At 44.0% G+C, this 16,572-nt stretch overlaps 1 protein-coding gene across 1 annotated transcript in view; it reads right to left on the bottom strand.

The window, feature by feature from the left end:
- LOC106570525 (juxtaposed with another zinc finger protein 1) overlaps positions 1-15,403 on the bottom strand; it is a 45,498-nt gene extending 30,095 nt beyond the window's left edge. Inside the window, exon 1 of the mRNA XM_014142941.3 lies at positions 15,036-15,403. Within this exon, the coding sequence (XP_013998416.1) occupies positions 15,036-15,150 (115 nt within the window). The 5' untranslated portion in view covers positions 15,151-15,403. The remainder of the gene's footprint in view (positions 1-15,035) is intronic.
- Positions 15,404-16,572: the final 1,169 nt, after the last annotated feature.

Below are 16,572 nucleotides of genomic sequence, written 5' to 3'. Positions count from 1 at the left end.
TAATTGTACACTTTGATGGCGTATCAATACACCCAGTCACCACAAATATACAGGCACCCTTACTAAATTAGTTGCCGGAGAGAAAGGAAACCACTGAGGGATTTCACCATAAAGCCAATGGTGGTTTTAAAACAGTTACAGAGTTTAATGGCTGTGATAGGAGATAACTGTGGATGGATCAACAACATTGTAGTTACTCCACAATACTAACATAAATGACAGAGTGAAAAGAAGGATATTTCAAAACATGCATCCTGTTTGCTATAAGGCACAAAAGTAATGAATGTGTGTATGTAATTATGGTTGCGCGTATAATGGCTCACAGATGTACTACATCCAAAGCCATTACAGACCAGAGCTAGATGATCTCTGTGCCATATTTAACAGTCTCCCTTGGTGTGTGTGTGTGTGTGTGTGTGTTTGGTCTTGGCAGCACTTTGGCTTCAGACTTTCACACCTCATAATTAAGAATGAATGCATTCTATCTTGCATTTCCTCTCTCTCTCACACATATGAGGTGGTCCACTGAGGTGGTCTTAATTAGGTTTTTACTGCCCTACTTTAATCATTCTACCTGTTGCTGAGATCCAGAAACCAGAACACTTAACTTAGCCTACATACACTCTCAGAGAGAGAGGACTGAATGTGTGTGTGTATGAGAGAGAGAGGCTGGTGACTTTTTAAAAGGACAAAAAGCCAGGCCCAGCCAATGAGAATGAGTTTTCCCCCACAAAAGGGCTTTCTTACAGACATAAATACTCATCAGTTTCATCAGCTGTCCGGGTGGCTGGTCTCAGATGGTCCCGCAGGTGAAGAAGCCAGATATGGAGGACCTGGCGTGGTTACACATGGTCTGCGATTGAGGCCAGTTGGACGTACTGCCACATTTTCAAAAACGACACTGGATGCGGCTTATGGTAGAGAAATTATCATTCAATTTTCTGGCAACAGCTCTGGTGGACATTCCCGCAGTCAGCATGACAATTGCACACTCCCTCAAAACTTGAGACATCTATGACATTGTGTTGTGTGACAAAACTGCATATTTTATAATGGCCTTTTATTGTCTCCAGCACAAGGTGCACCTGTGTAATGATCATGCTGTTTAATCAGCTTCTTGGTATGCCACACCTGTCAAGTGGATGGATTATTTTGACAAAGGAGAAATGCTCACTAACAGGGATGTAAACAAATTTGTGCATAAAATTTGAGAGAAATAAGCTTTTTGTGCATATGGAACATTTCTGGGATCTTTTATTTCAGCTCATGAAACCAACACTTTACATGTTGTGTTTATATTCTTGTTCAGTATAGTTAGCATCCTATTGATTAATTATATGTCCCAAAAAATGTGCGCAAACACAGTGAATATAATGTAGACTTAACTGTTGGGGTAACTTGGGGTAAACCGCCACTGGGGGTAACACACCACCTGCCTTTACTTCTCACAGAAACCACTTAATGTCACCATACCCCACCCCCACACAAATATACTCCAAATAAAAAAAAAACATTTCTTAACTCTATTTCTTGAACTGCATTGTTGGTTAAGGGAATTTAAGTAAGCATTTCAAGGTAAGGTCTACACCTGTTGTATTCGGCGCATGTGACAAATAACATTTTGTTCGATTTTCACTGGTTGCCACTACTCTAAAAATGTCATAATTCTCATCAGAATTTTTTATTACATAACCAAAAAATATTTTGAGGTAGGGTGGCATTTTACTAATTACCTGGCAAGTTACTAATTACCTACAATTGATCCGTGTTATATTTAGCCCCACTCTCCCATATGCACTCACGGTGTATTGCAGAGCGGTAACGTGCTTAACCATGCCGCTGCTAAAAAGTCTGGGTTGAAAATGTGCAGTTCCCCCATTTTAACAAAGGCCATTAAAACTGCTGCTTTCCCTGCGATTGCAAGAATTGTTGTGCATTGACTTGTCAGAATGCAGGTTTCCCTCCCTATTGCACTCGTAACTTGAATGCGCCTCAAGAGGAATATTTCTCTCTCATAGAACACCAACTAGCTCTCACAGTCTCACGTCAGATTTAGACGTTCATCCATGTTTCTCAAACATCAAATTTCAAAGTTGTTGCAAACATTACATTTCTAAGTGTTTTAAGGTTAAGGTTAGGCATTAACTCGAATGGTTAAGTTAAGAGTAAAGATTTGGGATAGGCCTAAAACAAAAATCTGAAAACCAACTTTCTATTGCTGGATTCGAACTTGCAACCTTTGGAAGAGGCAGATGCTTACACCCATCCACAACACTCTCGGAAAACCGAAACCTACTTACATTTACATTTTTACATTTTAGTCATTTAGCAGACGCTCTTATCCAGAGCGACTTACAGTAGTGAATGCATACATTTCATACAATTTCATACATTTTTTTTGCTGCCCCCCCGTGGGAATCGAACCCACAACCCTGGCGTTGCAAACACCATGCTCTACCAACTGAGCTACAGGGAAGGTAACAGCGCTCACTGTTGCATCAAGTGGCTGGTTTCCACGTCATCTCCCGATGTCCTCAGACATGGATGGACATCGAATACCGACTTGTAACACACATGACTTGGCTGTAGAACACACAAGACCAAGCCGACTAGGTAAATATATAAACTTGTCTAATATGGGGTAGTCAGAATTTTCTATTTATTACTTATTTTGTATGTAGAGGAATAGTAAATGTGGACTGTTTTTGCATGTTCTAAGTACGCTTCAACAGAAATATTTTTTTAAGTTACATATTTTTATGCCGTGGCGGCAATTATTTTTGCCGTGGCGCAGTGCCACTGATAAAATGACTGCAGAGGAAACACTGAGCTCCCCAATGCCAACCACATACTGCAGCATGTTACTTATTTGGTACATAATGTTACCGCTACCGTCTCTTATGACTGAAAATAACTTCTGGACATCAGGACTGCTGTTACTCACCATGGACTGGTAGAATCCCACTTTTCCATTTAAGAGTCTGACGAGCCCGACGCGAACGATATACTGCTTTCTCGGGAACAGGCCCATATCCCCGTGATTTGCGTGAAGAGGAGGCGGAGAAAAACGGGACAAAGGGCGGGCTGCCTTCTGAGAATTCATAGGCAATCGAATAAACCCCCACTTCCCTCCATTTTGTTAGCGAACGTGCAATCTTTGGAGAATAAAATAGATGACCTACGCGCAAGATTAAACTACCAAAGGGACATTCAAAACTGTAATATCTTATGCTTCACGGAGTCGTGGCTGAACAACGACACTATCAACATACAGCCGGCTGGTTATACGCTGTACCGGCAGGATAGAACAGCGGCGTCTGGTAAGACACGGGGCGGCGGACTATGAATCTTTGTAAATAACAGCTGGTGCACGATATCTAAGGAAGTCTCGAGCTATTGCTCGCCTGAGGTAGAGAATCTCATGAAAAGCTGTAGACCACCCTATCTACCTAGAGAGTTTATCTGAATTTTTCGTAAATGTCTACATACCACCACAATCAGAGAATGGCACTAAGACAGCATTGAATGAGCTGTATTCCGCCATAAGCAAACAAGAAAATGTTCACCCAGAGGGAGTGTTATTTGTAATGCAGGGAAACTTAAATCCGTTTTAATACATTTCTATCAGCATGTTAAATGTGCAACCAGAGGGGGGGAAAAAAGAAGACAAAAACCCCAACTGTGGACCATCTTTACTCCACACACAGAGACGCATACAAGCTCTCCCTTGCCCTCCATTTGGCAAATCTGACCATAATTCTATCCTTCCGATTCCTGCTTACAAGCAAACATTTTAAGCAGGAAGCACCAGTGACTAGATCAATAAAAAAAAAAGTGGTCAGATGAAGCAGATGCTAAGCTACAGGACTGTTTTGCTAGCACAGACTGGAATATGTTCCAGGATTCTTCCGACGGCATTGAGGAGTACACCACATCAGTCAGTCATTGGCTTCATCAATAAGTGCATCGATGACGTCGTACCCACAGTGACCGTACGTACATACCCCAACCAGAAGCCATGGATTACAGCAAATACATCCGCACTGAGTTAAGGCTAGTGCTGCCGCTTTCAAGGAGCGGAACTCTATCCCGGAGGCTTATAAGAAATCCTGCTATGCCCTCTGACAAACCATCAAATAGGCAAAGCTTCAATACAGGACTAAGTTCGAATCGTACTACACTGGCTCTGACGCTCGTCAGATGTGGCAGGGTTTGCAAACCATTACAGACTACCAAGGGAAGCACAGCCAAGAGCTGCCCAGTGACACGAGCCTACCAGACGAATTAAACTACTTCTATGCTCGTTTCGAGACGAATAACACTGAAACATGCATGAGAGCACCAGTTGTTCCGGAAGACTGTGTGATCACGCTCTCCGCAGCCGATGTGAGTAAGACCTTTAAACAGGTCAACATTCACAAGGCCGCAGGGCCAGGCGGATTACCAGGACGTGTACTGCGAACATGTGCTGACCAACTGGGAAGTGTCTTCACTGATATTTTCAACCTCTCCCTGTCCGAGTCTGTAATAACAACATGTTTTAAGCAGACCACCATAGTGCCTGTGCCCAAGAACAGTAAGGTAACCTGCCTAAATGACTACCGACCCGTAGCACTCACGTCTGTAGCCATGAAGTGTTTTGAAAGGCTGAACATGGCTGACATCAAGACCATTATCCCAGAAACCCTAGACCCACTCCAATTTGCATGCCGCCCCAATAAATCCACAGATGATGCAATCTCTATTGCACTCCACACTGCCCTTTCCTACCTGGACAAAAGTAACACCTATGTGAGAATGCTATTCATTGACTACAGCTCAGCGTTCAACACCATAGTGCCCTCAAAGCTCATCACGAACCTAAGGATGCTGGGACTAAACACCTCCCTCTGCAACCGGATCCTGGACTTCTTGACAGGCCGCCCCCAGGTGGTAAGGGTAGGTAACAACACATCCGCCGCGCTGATCCTCAACACAGGGGCCCCTCGGGTGCGTGCTCAGTCCCCTCCTGTACTCCCTGTTCCCTCATGACTGCACAGCCAGGCACGACTCCAACATCATCAGTAAGTTTGCCGATGACACAACAGTGGTAGGCCTGATCACAGACAATGATGGGACAGCCTATAGGGAGGAGGTCAGAGACCTGGCCGTGTGGTGCCAGGACAACAACCTCTCCCTCAACGTGATCAAGACAAAGGAGATGATTGTGGACTACAGGAAAAAGAGGAGCGAGCACGCCCCCATTCTCATCAACAGGGCTGCAGTGGAGCAGGTTGAGAGCTTCAAGTTCCTTGCTGTCCACATCACCAACAAACTACCAACTGCTCGGCCTCCGAACGCAAGGCACTACAGAGGGTACTGCGAACGGCCCAGTACATCACTGGGGCCAAGCTTCCTGCCATCCAGAACCTCTATATCAGGCAGTGTCAGAGGAAAGCCCAAAAAATTGTCAAAGACTGTTCTCTCTGCTACCGCACGGCAAGCGGTACCGGAGCGCCAAGTCTAGGTCCAAGAGGCTTCTACCCCCAAACCATAAGACTCCTGAACATCTAATCAAATGGCTACCCAGACTATTTGCATTGCCATCCCTCTCTCTTTTTTGCTGCTGCTCTCTCTTTTATTATCTATGCATAGTCACTTTAATAACCCGTACATTGACTCTGTACCGGTACCCCCCGGTAAATAGTCTCGCTATTGTTATTTTACAGCTGCTCTTTAATTACTTGTTAGTTTCATTTCTTATTGTTATCCATATTTATTTAAACTGCATTGTTGGTTCAGGGCTCGTAAGTAAGCATTTCATTTAATTTCATTTCATTCATGCGCCTGTGACTAATAAAATTTGATTTGATGTTTCAGTATGGTTAGCATGTAGCTAGCATACAGACACTTAACCCTAATTGCTCCTGTAAGTCGCTCTGGATAAGAGTGTCTGCTAAATGACTGAAATTTAAATGTTTCAGTATGGTTAGCATTTAGCTAGCATACGTACAGTTGAAGTCGGAAGTTTACATACACTTAGGTTGGAGTCATTAAAACTCATTTTTCAACCACTCCACAAATTTCTTGTTAACAAACTATAGTTTTGGCAAGATGTTAGGACATCTACTTTGTGCATGACACAAGTCATTTTTCCAAAAATCGTTTACAGACCGATTATTTCACTTATAATTCACTGTATCACAATTCCAGTGGGTCAGAAGTGTACATACACTAAGTTGACTGTGCCTTTAAACAGCTTGGAAAATTCCAGAAAATGATGTCATGGCTTTAGAAGCTTCTGATAGGCTAATTGACATCATTTGAGTCAATTGGAGGTGTACCTGTGGATGTATTTCAAGGCCTACCTTCAAACTCAGTGCCTCTTTGCTTGACATCGAAAATCAAAAGAAATCATCCAAGACCTCAGAAAAAAATAGGAGACCTCCACAAGTCTGGTTCATCCTTGGGAACAAATTTCCAAATACCTGAAGGTACCACGTTCATCTGTACTAACAATAGTACGCAAGTATAAACACCATGGGACCATGCAGCCGTCATACCGCTCAGGAAAGAGACGCGTTCTGTCTCCTAGAGATGAACGTACTTTGGTGCGAAAAGTGCAAATCAATCCCAGAACAACAACAAAGGACTGGAGGAAACAGGTACAAAAGGATCTATATCCACAGTAAAGCGTGTCCTATATCGACATAACCTGAAAGGTCTCTCAGCAAGGAAGAAGCCACTGCTCCAAAACCGCCATAAAAGAGCCAGACAACAATTTGCAACTAAACATGGGGACAAAGATCGTACTTTTTGGAGAAATGTCCTCTGGTTTGATGAAACAAAAATAGAACTGTTTGGCCATAATGACCATCGTTATGTTTGGAGGAAAAAGGGGGACACTTGCAAGCCGAAGACTACCATCCCAACCGTGAAGCACGGGGGTGACAGCAGCATCATGTTGTGGGGGTACTTTGCTGCAGGAGGGACTGGTGCACTTCACAAAATAGATGGCATCATGAGGATGGAAAATGATGTAGATATATTGAAGCAACATCTCAAGACATCAGTCGGGATGTTAAAGCTTGGTCGCAAATGGGTCTTCCAAATGGACAATGACCCCAAGCATACTTCCAAAGTTGTGGCAAAATGGCTTAAGGACAACAAAGTCAAGGTATTGGAGTGGCCATCACAAAGCCCGGACCTCATTCCTATCGAAAATTTGTGGGCAGAACTAAAAAAGCATGTGCGAGCAAGGAGGCCTACAAACCTGACTCCGTTACACCAGCTCTGTCAGGAGGAATGGGCCAAAATTCACCAACTTATGGTGGGAAGCTTGTGGAATGCTACCCTAAATGTTTGACCCAAGTTAAACAATTTAAAGGCAATGCTACCAAATACTAATTGAGTGTATGTAAACTTCTGACCCACTGGGAATGTGATGAAAGAAATAAAAGCTGAAATAAATCATTCTCTCTACTATTATTCTGATATTTCACATTCACTGACCTAAGACAGGGAATTTTTACAAGGATTAAATGTCAGGAATTGTGAAAAACTGAGTTTAAATGTATTTGGCTAAGGTGAATGTAAACTTCCGACTTCAACTGAATATATATATATTTGGGTATAATGTGTATATTTATGTTGTATATACAGGGCACATTTGTAAAAAGAGACCTTGCAAAGGTAAATGGCCTGACTTAACTATATGCATTTGTTCGCCATCTTTGTGTCAAGCTCCCCAATGCTAACGATATACTGCAGTATGTTTAATTACGGTTAACATGTAGCTAGCCTAGAACAATGCTTACCAATAGCTTGAGGAGGGGATTATGTAAACCAGGTGCTGAGCGGGAGAGCAATAAATGTTCCCCAACTTTATGGCTTCCGTTCACCTAGCAGGACAGGAAGCAACTACACTCTTGATACCACCACTGTAACAAGAAGGGGTACACACTTAGGGCGAACGCGCGCACACATACACACACAGGTCTGTTGGTTCTATCATATCTAATATTTTGTATCATAGCTGTCACACTGGTCTAGTTCTCCCCTAAAGACAGTGTGTGTGAGCGTGTATATTTGTGTGTGTCTATATGGATGTGTGTATAAGACCAGTAAGTTGGGAGCACAAGGGAGTCATAAATATACTCTAAATTAGCGTTCCTGTCATTAAATCAGCTACACATCAAACAGAACTCTTCTCATTTCAACACAACATTGCTTTTCTGACCAACAGTCTACTACTGCCTCCTACTGGTCAAAGATAAGGCCACACCAAATCAAATCTTATTGGTCACATACACATATTTAGCAGATGTTATTGCGGGTGTAGCGAAATGCTTGTAAAAAACGTTCAGGGCTAATAATGTAAGAAATAACACACAAAAAACTAAATACTGCAAAGTTGCTAAGGAGCTAAAGCAGAGCTGCCATGTCTGTCGGCGCCATCTTCCACCAGTGTGTGTGTGTGTGTGTGTGTGTGTGTGTGTGTGTGTGTGTGTGTGTGTGTGTGTGTGTGTGTGTGTCTAGCGGGTGTGTCAAAGTAGGCCAAGAATGCTGGTCTTGTTTTCCAGACTGCTAATTAAGCCACAGAGAGTGTTTTAATGTGTTTCTGAAACAGCAGGTCACCGGATGGAGAGAGGGAAGAGAGAAAAACGAGGAGAGTGGGGAAAGAGAGGGAGGGGAGAGGGGGGGTACATCCCTCTATAATTAGACTTCCCAGTGCATGGTGAGGCGCTCCAGCCCTGCGACTTCCGATGATGTGAGTGTGTATGTACAGTGGGGGGGAAAAGTATTTGATCCCCTGCTGATTTTGTATGTTTGCCCACTGCCAAAGAAATGATCAGTCTATAATTTTAATTTTAGGTTTATTTGAAGTGAGAGACAGAATAACAACAAAAATATTGAGAAAAACACATGTCAAAAATGTTATAAATTGAATTGCATTTTAATGAGGGAAATAAGTATTTGACCCCCTTTCAAATCAGAAAGATTTCTGGCTCCCAGGTATCTTTTATACAGGTAACGAGCTGAGATTAGGAGCACACTCTTAAAGGGAGTGCTCCTAACCGCAGCTTGTAACCTGTATAAAATACACCTGTCCACAGAAGCAATCAATCAGATTCCAAACTCTCCACCATGGCCAAGACCAAAGAGCTCTCCAAGGATGTCAGGGACAAGATTGTAGACCTACACAAGGCTGGAATGGGCTACAAGACCATCGCCAAGCAGCTTGGTTAGAAGGTGACAACATTTGGTGCGATTATTCGCAAATGGAAGAAACACAAAAGAACTGTCAAATCTCCCTCGGCCTGGGGCTCAATGCAAGATCTCACCTCGTGGAATTGCAATGATCATGAGAACGGTGAGGAATCAGCCCAGAACTACATGGGAGGATCTTGTCAATGATCTCAAGGCAGCTGGGACCATAGTCACCAAGAAAACAATTGGTAACACACTACGCCGTGGAGGACTGAAATCCTCCAGCGCCCGCAAGGTCCCCCTGCTCAAGAAAGCACATATACATGCCCGTCTGAAGTTTTCCAATGAACATCTGAATGATTCAGAGGACAACTGGGTGAAAGTGTTGTGGTCAGATGAGACCAAAATGGAGCTCTTTGGCATCAACTCAACTCGCCGTGTTTGGAGGAGGAGGAATGCTGCCTATGACCCCAAGAACACCATCCCCACCGTCAAACATGGAGGTGGAAACATTATGCTCTGGGGTGTTTTTCTGCTAAGAGGACAGGACAACTTCACCGCATCAAAGGGACGATGGACGGGGCCATGTACCGTCAAATCTTGGGTCAGAACCTCCTTCCCTCAGCCAGGGCATTGAAAATGGGTCGTGGATGGGTATTCCAGCATGACAATGACCCAAAACACACGGCCAAGGCAACAAAGGAGTGGCTCAAGAAGAAGCACATTAAGGTCCTGGAGTGGCCTAGTCAGTCTCCAGACCTTAATACCATAGAAAATCTGTGGAGGGAGCTGAAGGTTTGAGTTGCCAAACGTCAGCCTCGAAACCTTAATGACTTGGAGAAGATCTGCAAAGAGGAGTGGGACAAAATCCCTCCTGAGATGTGTGCAAACCTGGTGGCCAACTACAAGAAACGTCTGACCTCTGTGATTGCCAACAAGGGTTTTGCCACCAAGTACTAAGTCATGTTTTGCAGAGGGGTCAAATACTTATTTCCTTCATTAAAATGCAAATCAATTTATAACATTTTTGACATGCGTTTTTCTTGATTTTTTTGTTGTTATTCTGTCTCTCACTGTTCATATAAACCAATAAAATTATAGACTGATCATTTCTTTGTCAGTGGGCAAATGTACAAAATCAGCAGGGGATCAAATACTTTTTTCCCTTACTGTATATGTATCGGGGTGGTGTATTTTCCAGTCTTGGACACACTAATTGCCTCTTTACACCCAGACAGGTCATTTCGAGCACACACACACACACACACACACACACACACACACACACACACACACACACACACACACACACACACACACACACACACACACACACACACACGTTATTCTATGTTATTCTACCCCCTTACCATAACCACTTACCCTAATTGTAATCCTAACCCTAACTCCTAAGCTTAAAATAGCCTTTGTCCTCAGAATTGTCCATGTTTTACTATCCTTGTGGGGAATAAGGGGGATTTTAGGTCCCCAGAATGATAGAAAAACAAACCCACTCACAAACAAGGACACAGACTCCTTCCGTGTAGTGTCCCACCTCAGCATTGAGGGAGAGAGGAATTGTTAATCAACACACCAGGCATCAACAACAAACACAAACATGGACCCTGTTCAAATACTTATACAGTGCACCCTTCCTACCCACCTCCCTTCATGTCCTGGATTAAATCACTAATCTGACACTGACTAGGTTGACATGACTAAATGTACATGACTGGTTTAGTAAACTATGCTGTAGTGGAGTCATTGCTTTCACATCCTACACACAATACGTAATCACACAAGACCACATAGGCATACTCCAAAAATGTAGTTGAGAAAAAAAACACAACCCAGAAAAGGAAGCCCCTGAACAGAGTTGTTTGCTGTGAACAGAAACAGCAAATGATGCCATAGTCAGTAAGAGCTCAACAGAACAGTGAGAGAAAACAAAAGGTGCTATACTGACACCTTCTGGACACAGGTGGATATGCAGGACCTATACCGTCATTACATTATAGTTGCAGAATCTCGGATACACAAGCTTAGCTTACAACATACAGCAGTAACTGAGAACAGTTGTACTGGCAACACTTTGGGAAGCACTATGTATAGGTGGTGTATGCTTCTCTTTCTCTGTTCCCCTCTCCCTCACACTCTACCCAATTCAATTCAAAGGGCTTTATTGGCATGGGAAACATATGTTTACATTGCCAAAGCAAGTGATATATATATATATATATATATATATATATATTTTAAACATTACACTCAAAAAAGTTGCAAAGGAATAGAGACATTTCAAATGTCATTATGGCTATATACAGTGTTGTAACAAGGTAAAACTGGTGGGAGAGGGGAAGTGGTGGTTTTAGGTGAGAGGCAGGTATCTACTTGTTCAGGTAAAGACAACAGAACACTGCTAGTCTGGCACACAGCTAGACAAGGATGACATCACTACATTCCTTTTCTCTGACTTCACACAGAGAGAGAGGGACAGATAGGTCTTTCTAACTTAGAGACACGATCATAGATGTAGCCTACATACAGGACAAACAGTAATCTCAGAAACACTCCCACACACGCAGGTACACACAGAGTCCTTAGGGATCCTGAACGTCCGATCATTTCTCCCATAGACTTCATGTCTATGGTGGGATGGCACTTTGAAAGCAAGAATTCTTTAGAGGAGGCACCGTTAATATTGATGATGGAGTTCCTTTTCAAAATAGTGCAACACAACCTTGCATGATGCCACTGAATAAACTCTATCAATGGTACTGGAGTTCCAGCGGATGATGAACAGCATACTATTAGATTCTGACTCTAGAGGGCAGCGTTGTATCTCTAAATATGGACTTCCCACTTGCTGCAGCTGAACGTGTCTGAGTCCTGGGGAAAATCTCAATTGGTTTTCCTTGCCTCTTTTTGAAAAAAGGTCAAAGGTAATCGAGGAGCAGCGGCGAGAACAGGAAACATGGAAACGAATGCACTTGTATGAAATAAGGTTGTCCTCCGATCGTGCGTCATCAGACGGGACTCGAAAGAGTAAGTGATGGTACAGGAGGCAGACGAGCAGGCATCCTAACGAGACTACATTAGCGAGCAAATAAACCTCTTCTACCCTCTGTTCTATTGGCGAAAGTAGTCACTAGAGAACAAACTGGACGAGCTCCGTTCGAGACTATCCTATCAACAGGACCTGAAGAACTGTAATATTCTATGTTACTTGGAGTCGTGGCTGAAAAAGGACAACGATAAAATACACTACATGCCCAAAAGTATGTGGACACACCTTCAAATTGCTGGATTCGTCTATTTTAGCCAGACCCGTTGCTGACAGGTGTATAAAAATCAAACACACAGCCACACAGCCATCTCCATAGACAAACATTGGCAGTAGAATAGCCCGTACTAAAGAGCTCAGTGACTTTCAACGTGGCACCGTCATAGGATGCCCCCTTTCCAACAAGTCAGTTCGTCAAATTTCTGCCCTGCTAGAGCTGCCCCAGTCAACTGTAAGTGCTGTTATTGTGAAGTGGAAATGTCTAGGAGCAACAACGGCTCAGTCGCAAAGTGGTAGGCCACACAAGCTCAGTAGAACGGGACCGCTGAGTGCTGAAGTGAGTAAAAGTCACCTGTCGTCGGCTGCAACACTCACTATCAAGTTCCAAACTGCCTCTGGAAGAAACGTCAGCACAAGAACTATTCGTTGGGAGCTTCATGAAATGGGTTTCCATGGCCGAGCAGCCGCACACAAGCCTAAGATCACCATGTGCAATGCCAAGTGTCGGCTGGAGTGGTGTAAAGCTCGCCGCCATTGGACTCTGGAGCAGCGGAAATGCATTCTCTGGAGTGATGAACCACGCTTTAGCATCTGGCAGTCCGACGGACGAATCTGGGTTTGGTGGATGCCAGCAGGACGCCACCTTCCCGAATGCATAGTGCCAATAATTTCCCCTGGTGGACAACTGAACCAGGCATATCAGCAATCTCCCCTGGTGGACAACCGGGCATATCAGCAATCTCCCCTGGTGGACAACCAGTCATATCAGCAATCTCCCCTGGTGGACAACCAGTCATATCAGCAATCTCCCCTGGTGGACAACCAGGCATATCAGCAATCTCCCCTGGTGGACAACCGGGCATATCAGCAATCTCCCCTGGTGGACAACCAGTCATATCAGCAATCTCCCCTGGTGGACAACCAGTCATATCAGCAATCTCCCCTGGTGGACAACCAGTCATATCAGCAATCTCCCCTGGTGGACAACCAGTCATATCAGCAATCTCCCCTGGTGGACAACCAGTCATATCAGCAATCTCCCCTGGTGGACAACCGGGCATATCAGCAATCTCCCCTGGTGGACAACCGGGCATATCAGCAATCTCCCCTGGTGGACAACCAGTCATATCAGCAATCTCCCCTGGTGGACAACCAGTCATATCAGCAATCTCCCCTGGTGGACAACCGGGCATATCAGCAATCTCCCCTGGTGGACAACCAGTCATATCAGCAATCTCCCCTGGTGGACAACCAGTCATATCAGCAATCTCCCCTGGTGGACAACCAGTCATATCAGCAATCTCCCCTGGTGGACAACCAGTCATATCAGCAATCTCCCCTTGTGGACAACCAGTCATATCAGTAATTAAATGAGTCTGTTCGCCTGTACGGAGAATATTCCTCTTCTGTATTGTAGTTACTGATTGGGTAACAATTGAATGGTGGACATGCTGCAGGGAAACAGCAGGAGAAGAACCAAAGACAAATAGAAACACACACACTCCTTGCTGGGTGGACAGATCTAATGAGAGTATTGATCTGATGATGTGTTATTAATGGTGTCAGTCATTGTAGAGATGCAGCAGTAGGGTCAACTCATTGACCCCACTGATCAGACTGGTAACCCCTGTAGACCGTTTTGCATGGCTTATTGGGTTGCACGATGAGTCGATTGTTGACAAGAGTAGCATTTTAGCTAAGCCTAACTATTTTCCTAACCCTACCCTCATTCTCCTAACCTGCCACGTTAATTGTCCTAACCTGCTATGTAAACATTAAAGTGACATGTGGTGCACCTGGCTATGGCTGGTCTAACCAATAATGGGGCGCTGATGTTACACCCCATCCCTGTTGATCCACACACTTATTTCGCAACGCCCACTTTCAGAAACCAAGTCTACAGTTAACCAAACACTACCGTTTCGTTGTTGCAAATCAACAGACTGGCAAAAATACATATAGTAAGCGCAAACAACTTTGCTGACACAAATATCTTAACATTTTAGTTGACAACAAAATAATTTGATCAACTTTGACTTGCAAAGATACCTGATATGTTGGCTACTATACTAAACTAGCGGCATTTTGTCGTCTAGGTGTGACTGAGTCAAACCAATTAGCTATAATTTACACCTACATCATTTTTTATGCATTTTCAGGGTGAGAACGTCTGTGCACATGGGGTGACAATGTCGAGAGTAAATTCCCCTATTCTAATCCACGAGCAGTGCTCCGCTGCATTGCAACACGGGCCTAAACGTAAACACAGCGACCAATGCAAAACCTCTGCCTGGCTAGACACGGCTAGCCTAGCCACCTATGATAACGGTAGCTTTATAAATAACTACACAATAACACAAAACTAAACTCATCCCAGGGAAAACTTGGTTTCCCCATTTTTATTCTGGACACAAAGATAGCTAATACATTTATTTGCAGCGAGCCGAGTCAGAAAATGTAACAACCAGGCATTCCGTATAGCGGAATGAAATGGAACCGTGTTCTTCTAGCCTAGCATTAGCCTAGCTAGCTATGCAACCTCTCCTCTCCCTCCGTGACTCACCGATGTGATTGTCCTCGATGTGGACGATTAGCTCGGCCAGAGACTCGAACTGGAGCCCACAACCCCCGAACCTGCAGGAGTTGGAGAAGAAAGACGCGGCGGCGATGCCTGTCATGGTTGCTGGCTAGTGCATTCACTGGGAGTTCGGTAGCCGGGGCGGTGCGAGGCGGGGTCCGGGGAAGGAGCGGGGCAGAGCGGGGAGCAGCGTAGCAGACACCGGGCAGCCAGGCAGGACACAACAGCAGCTGGGGGAGCAGGAGGGACTGAGGGGTAAAAGAGGGAGGGGACGACGGCCTTACGTCATGTATTTACCTGTTGCTTTTGTGAATGTATGTAAATGTTCCAGCGGGGAAGACTTTGCATTCCTCTCCAAAAATGCATTAACAAGGTTGTTGAATCACTAACTAGAGAGAGAGAAAGAGGTGGGCCTCTCCTGAAGCATGGCTGGGGAGGCACTCTCCACTGAGAAACAGGGGCTTGGACCATCAAGTCAAGTCACCAGAGGGTCTGATTAACTCAATCATTTATTATAGGCTACATGTACTAGATTAGAATAGTCTGATTAGGCTAAATTATATTAAGTCTTTACCCTTAGATTGAAGGTTCAGTGTGGAGCCTTAATGTCACCGCAAATACAACCACCAGGTATACATAACAATAACGTGTGTGTGCGTGTGAATAAAAGCATTAGAGGGATGTTACAGTAATGAAAGCATCAGCCTATTGACTAAGGTATCAATTACATCCATAATGTTTACTGATTAATGTTCCTCCATTATAAGCCTAAATGCAATAGAGGAGTGAGCTCTGTGTGTGTGTGTGTGTGTGTGTGTGTGTGTGTGTGTGTGTGTGTGTGTGTGTGTGTGTGTGTGTGTGTGTGTGTGTGTGTGTGTGTGTGTGTGTGTGTGTGTGTGTGTGTGTGTGGATTTGTGTGTGTCTGTGAGCGTGTGTTGGTTAGAGAGAGGGGAGAATGTCCATTAAATCATAGAGCTTGACCAACCAAGGGCAGTGATCGATGGTTAATCGACCGTTAAACTGGGAGTCATAAACCACTGACCAGTGACTTCAGTCAACATCCCAGGGAACACAGCCACACATTTTCCAGACTGCTCTCTGACCAAACAAGCATGTGAACACACACACAAATACACACAAACACATATACACACACAAGCACACTACAACGCGCACAAACAACACACCAGGCACATGCAGTCACCAGTGGTGTAAACTACCTATGTACAAATACTTTAAAGTACTACTTAAGTAGTTTTTGGGGAGGGTATACATACTTTACTATTTATATTTTTTGACAACTTTGACTTTTACTCCACTTCATTCCCAAACAAAATATAGTACTTTTTACTCCATACATTTTCCCTGACGCCCAAAAGTACTCGTTACATTTAGAATGCTTAGCAGGACAGGAAAATGGTCCAATTCACACACTTATCAAGAGAACATCCCTGGTCATCCCTACTGCCTCTGATCTGGCGGACTCACTAAACACACATGCTTATTTTGGAAATGATGTCTG

Source organism: Salmo salar, chromosome 14 (genome assembly GCF_965601325.2).
Source record: "Salmo salar chromosome 14, fSalSal1, whole genome shotgun sequence".
NCBI lineage: Eukaryota > Metazoa > Chordata > Actinopteri > Salmoniformes > Salmonidae > Salmo > Salmo salar.
Note: the sequence above shows the minus strand (reverse complement) of the source record. Positions and strands in the feature narration are given on the sequence as shown.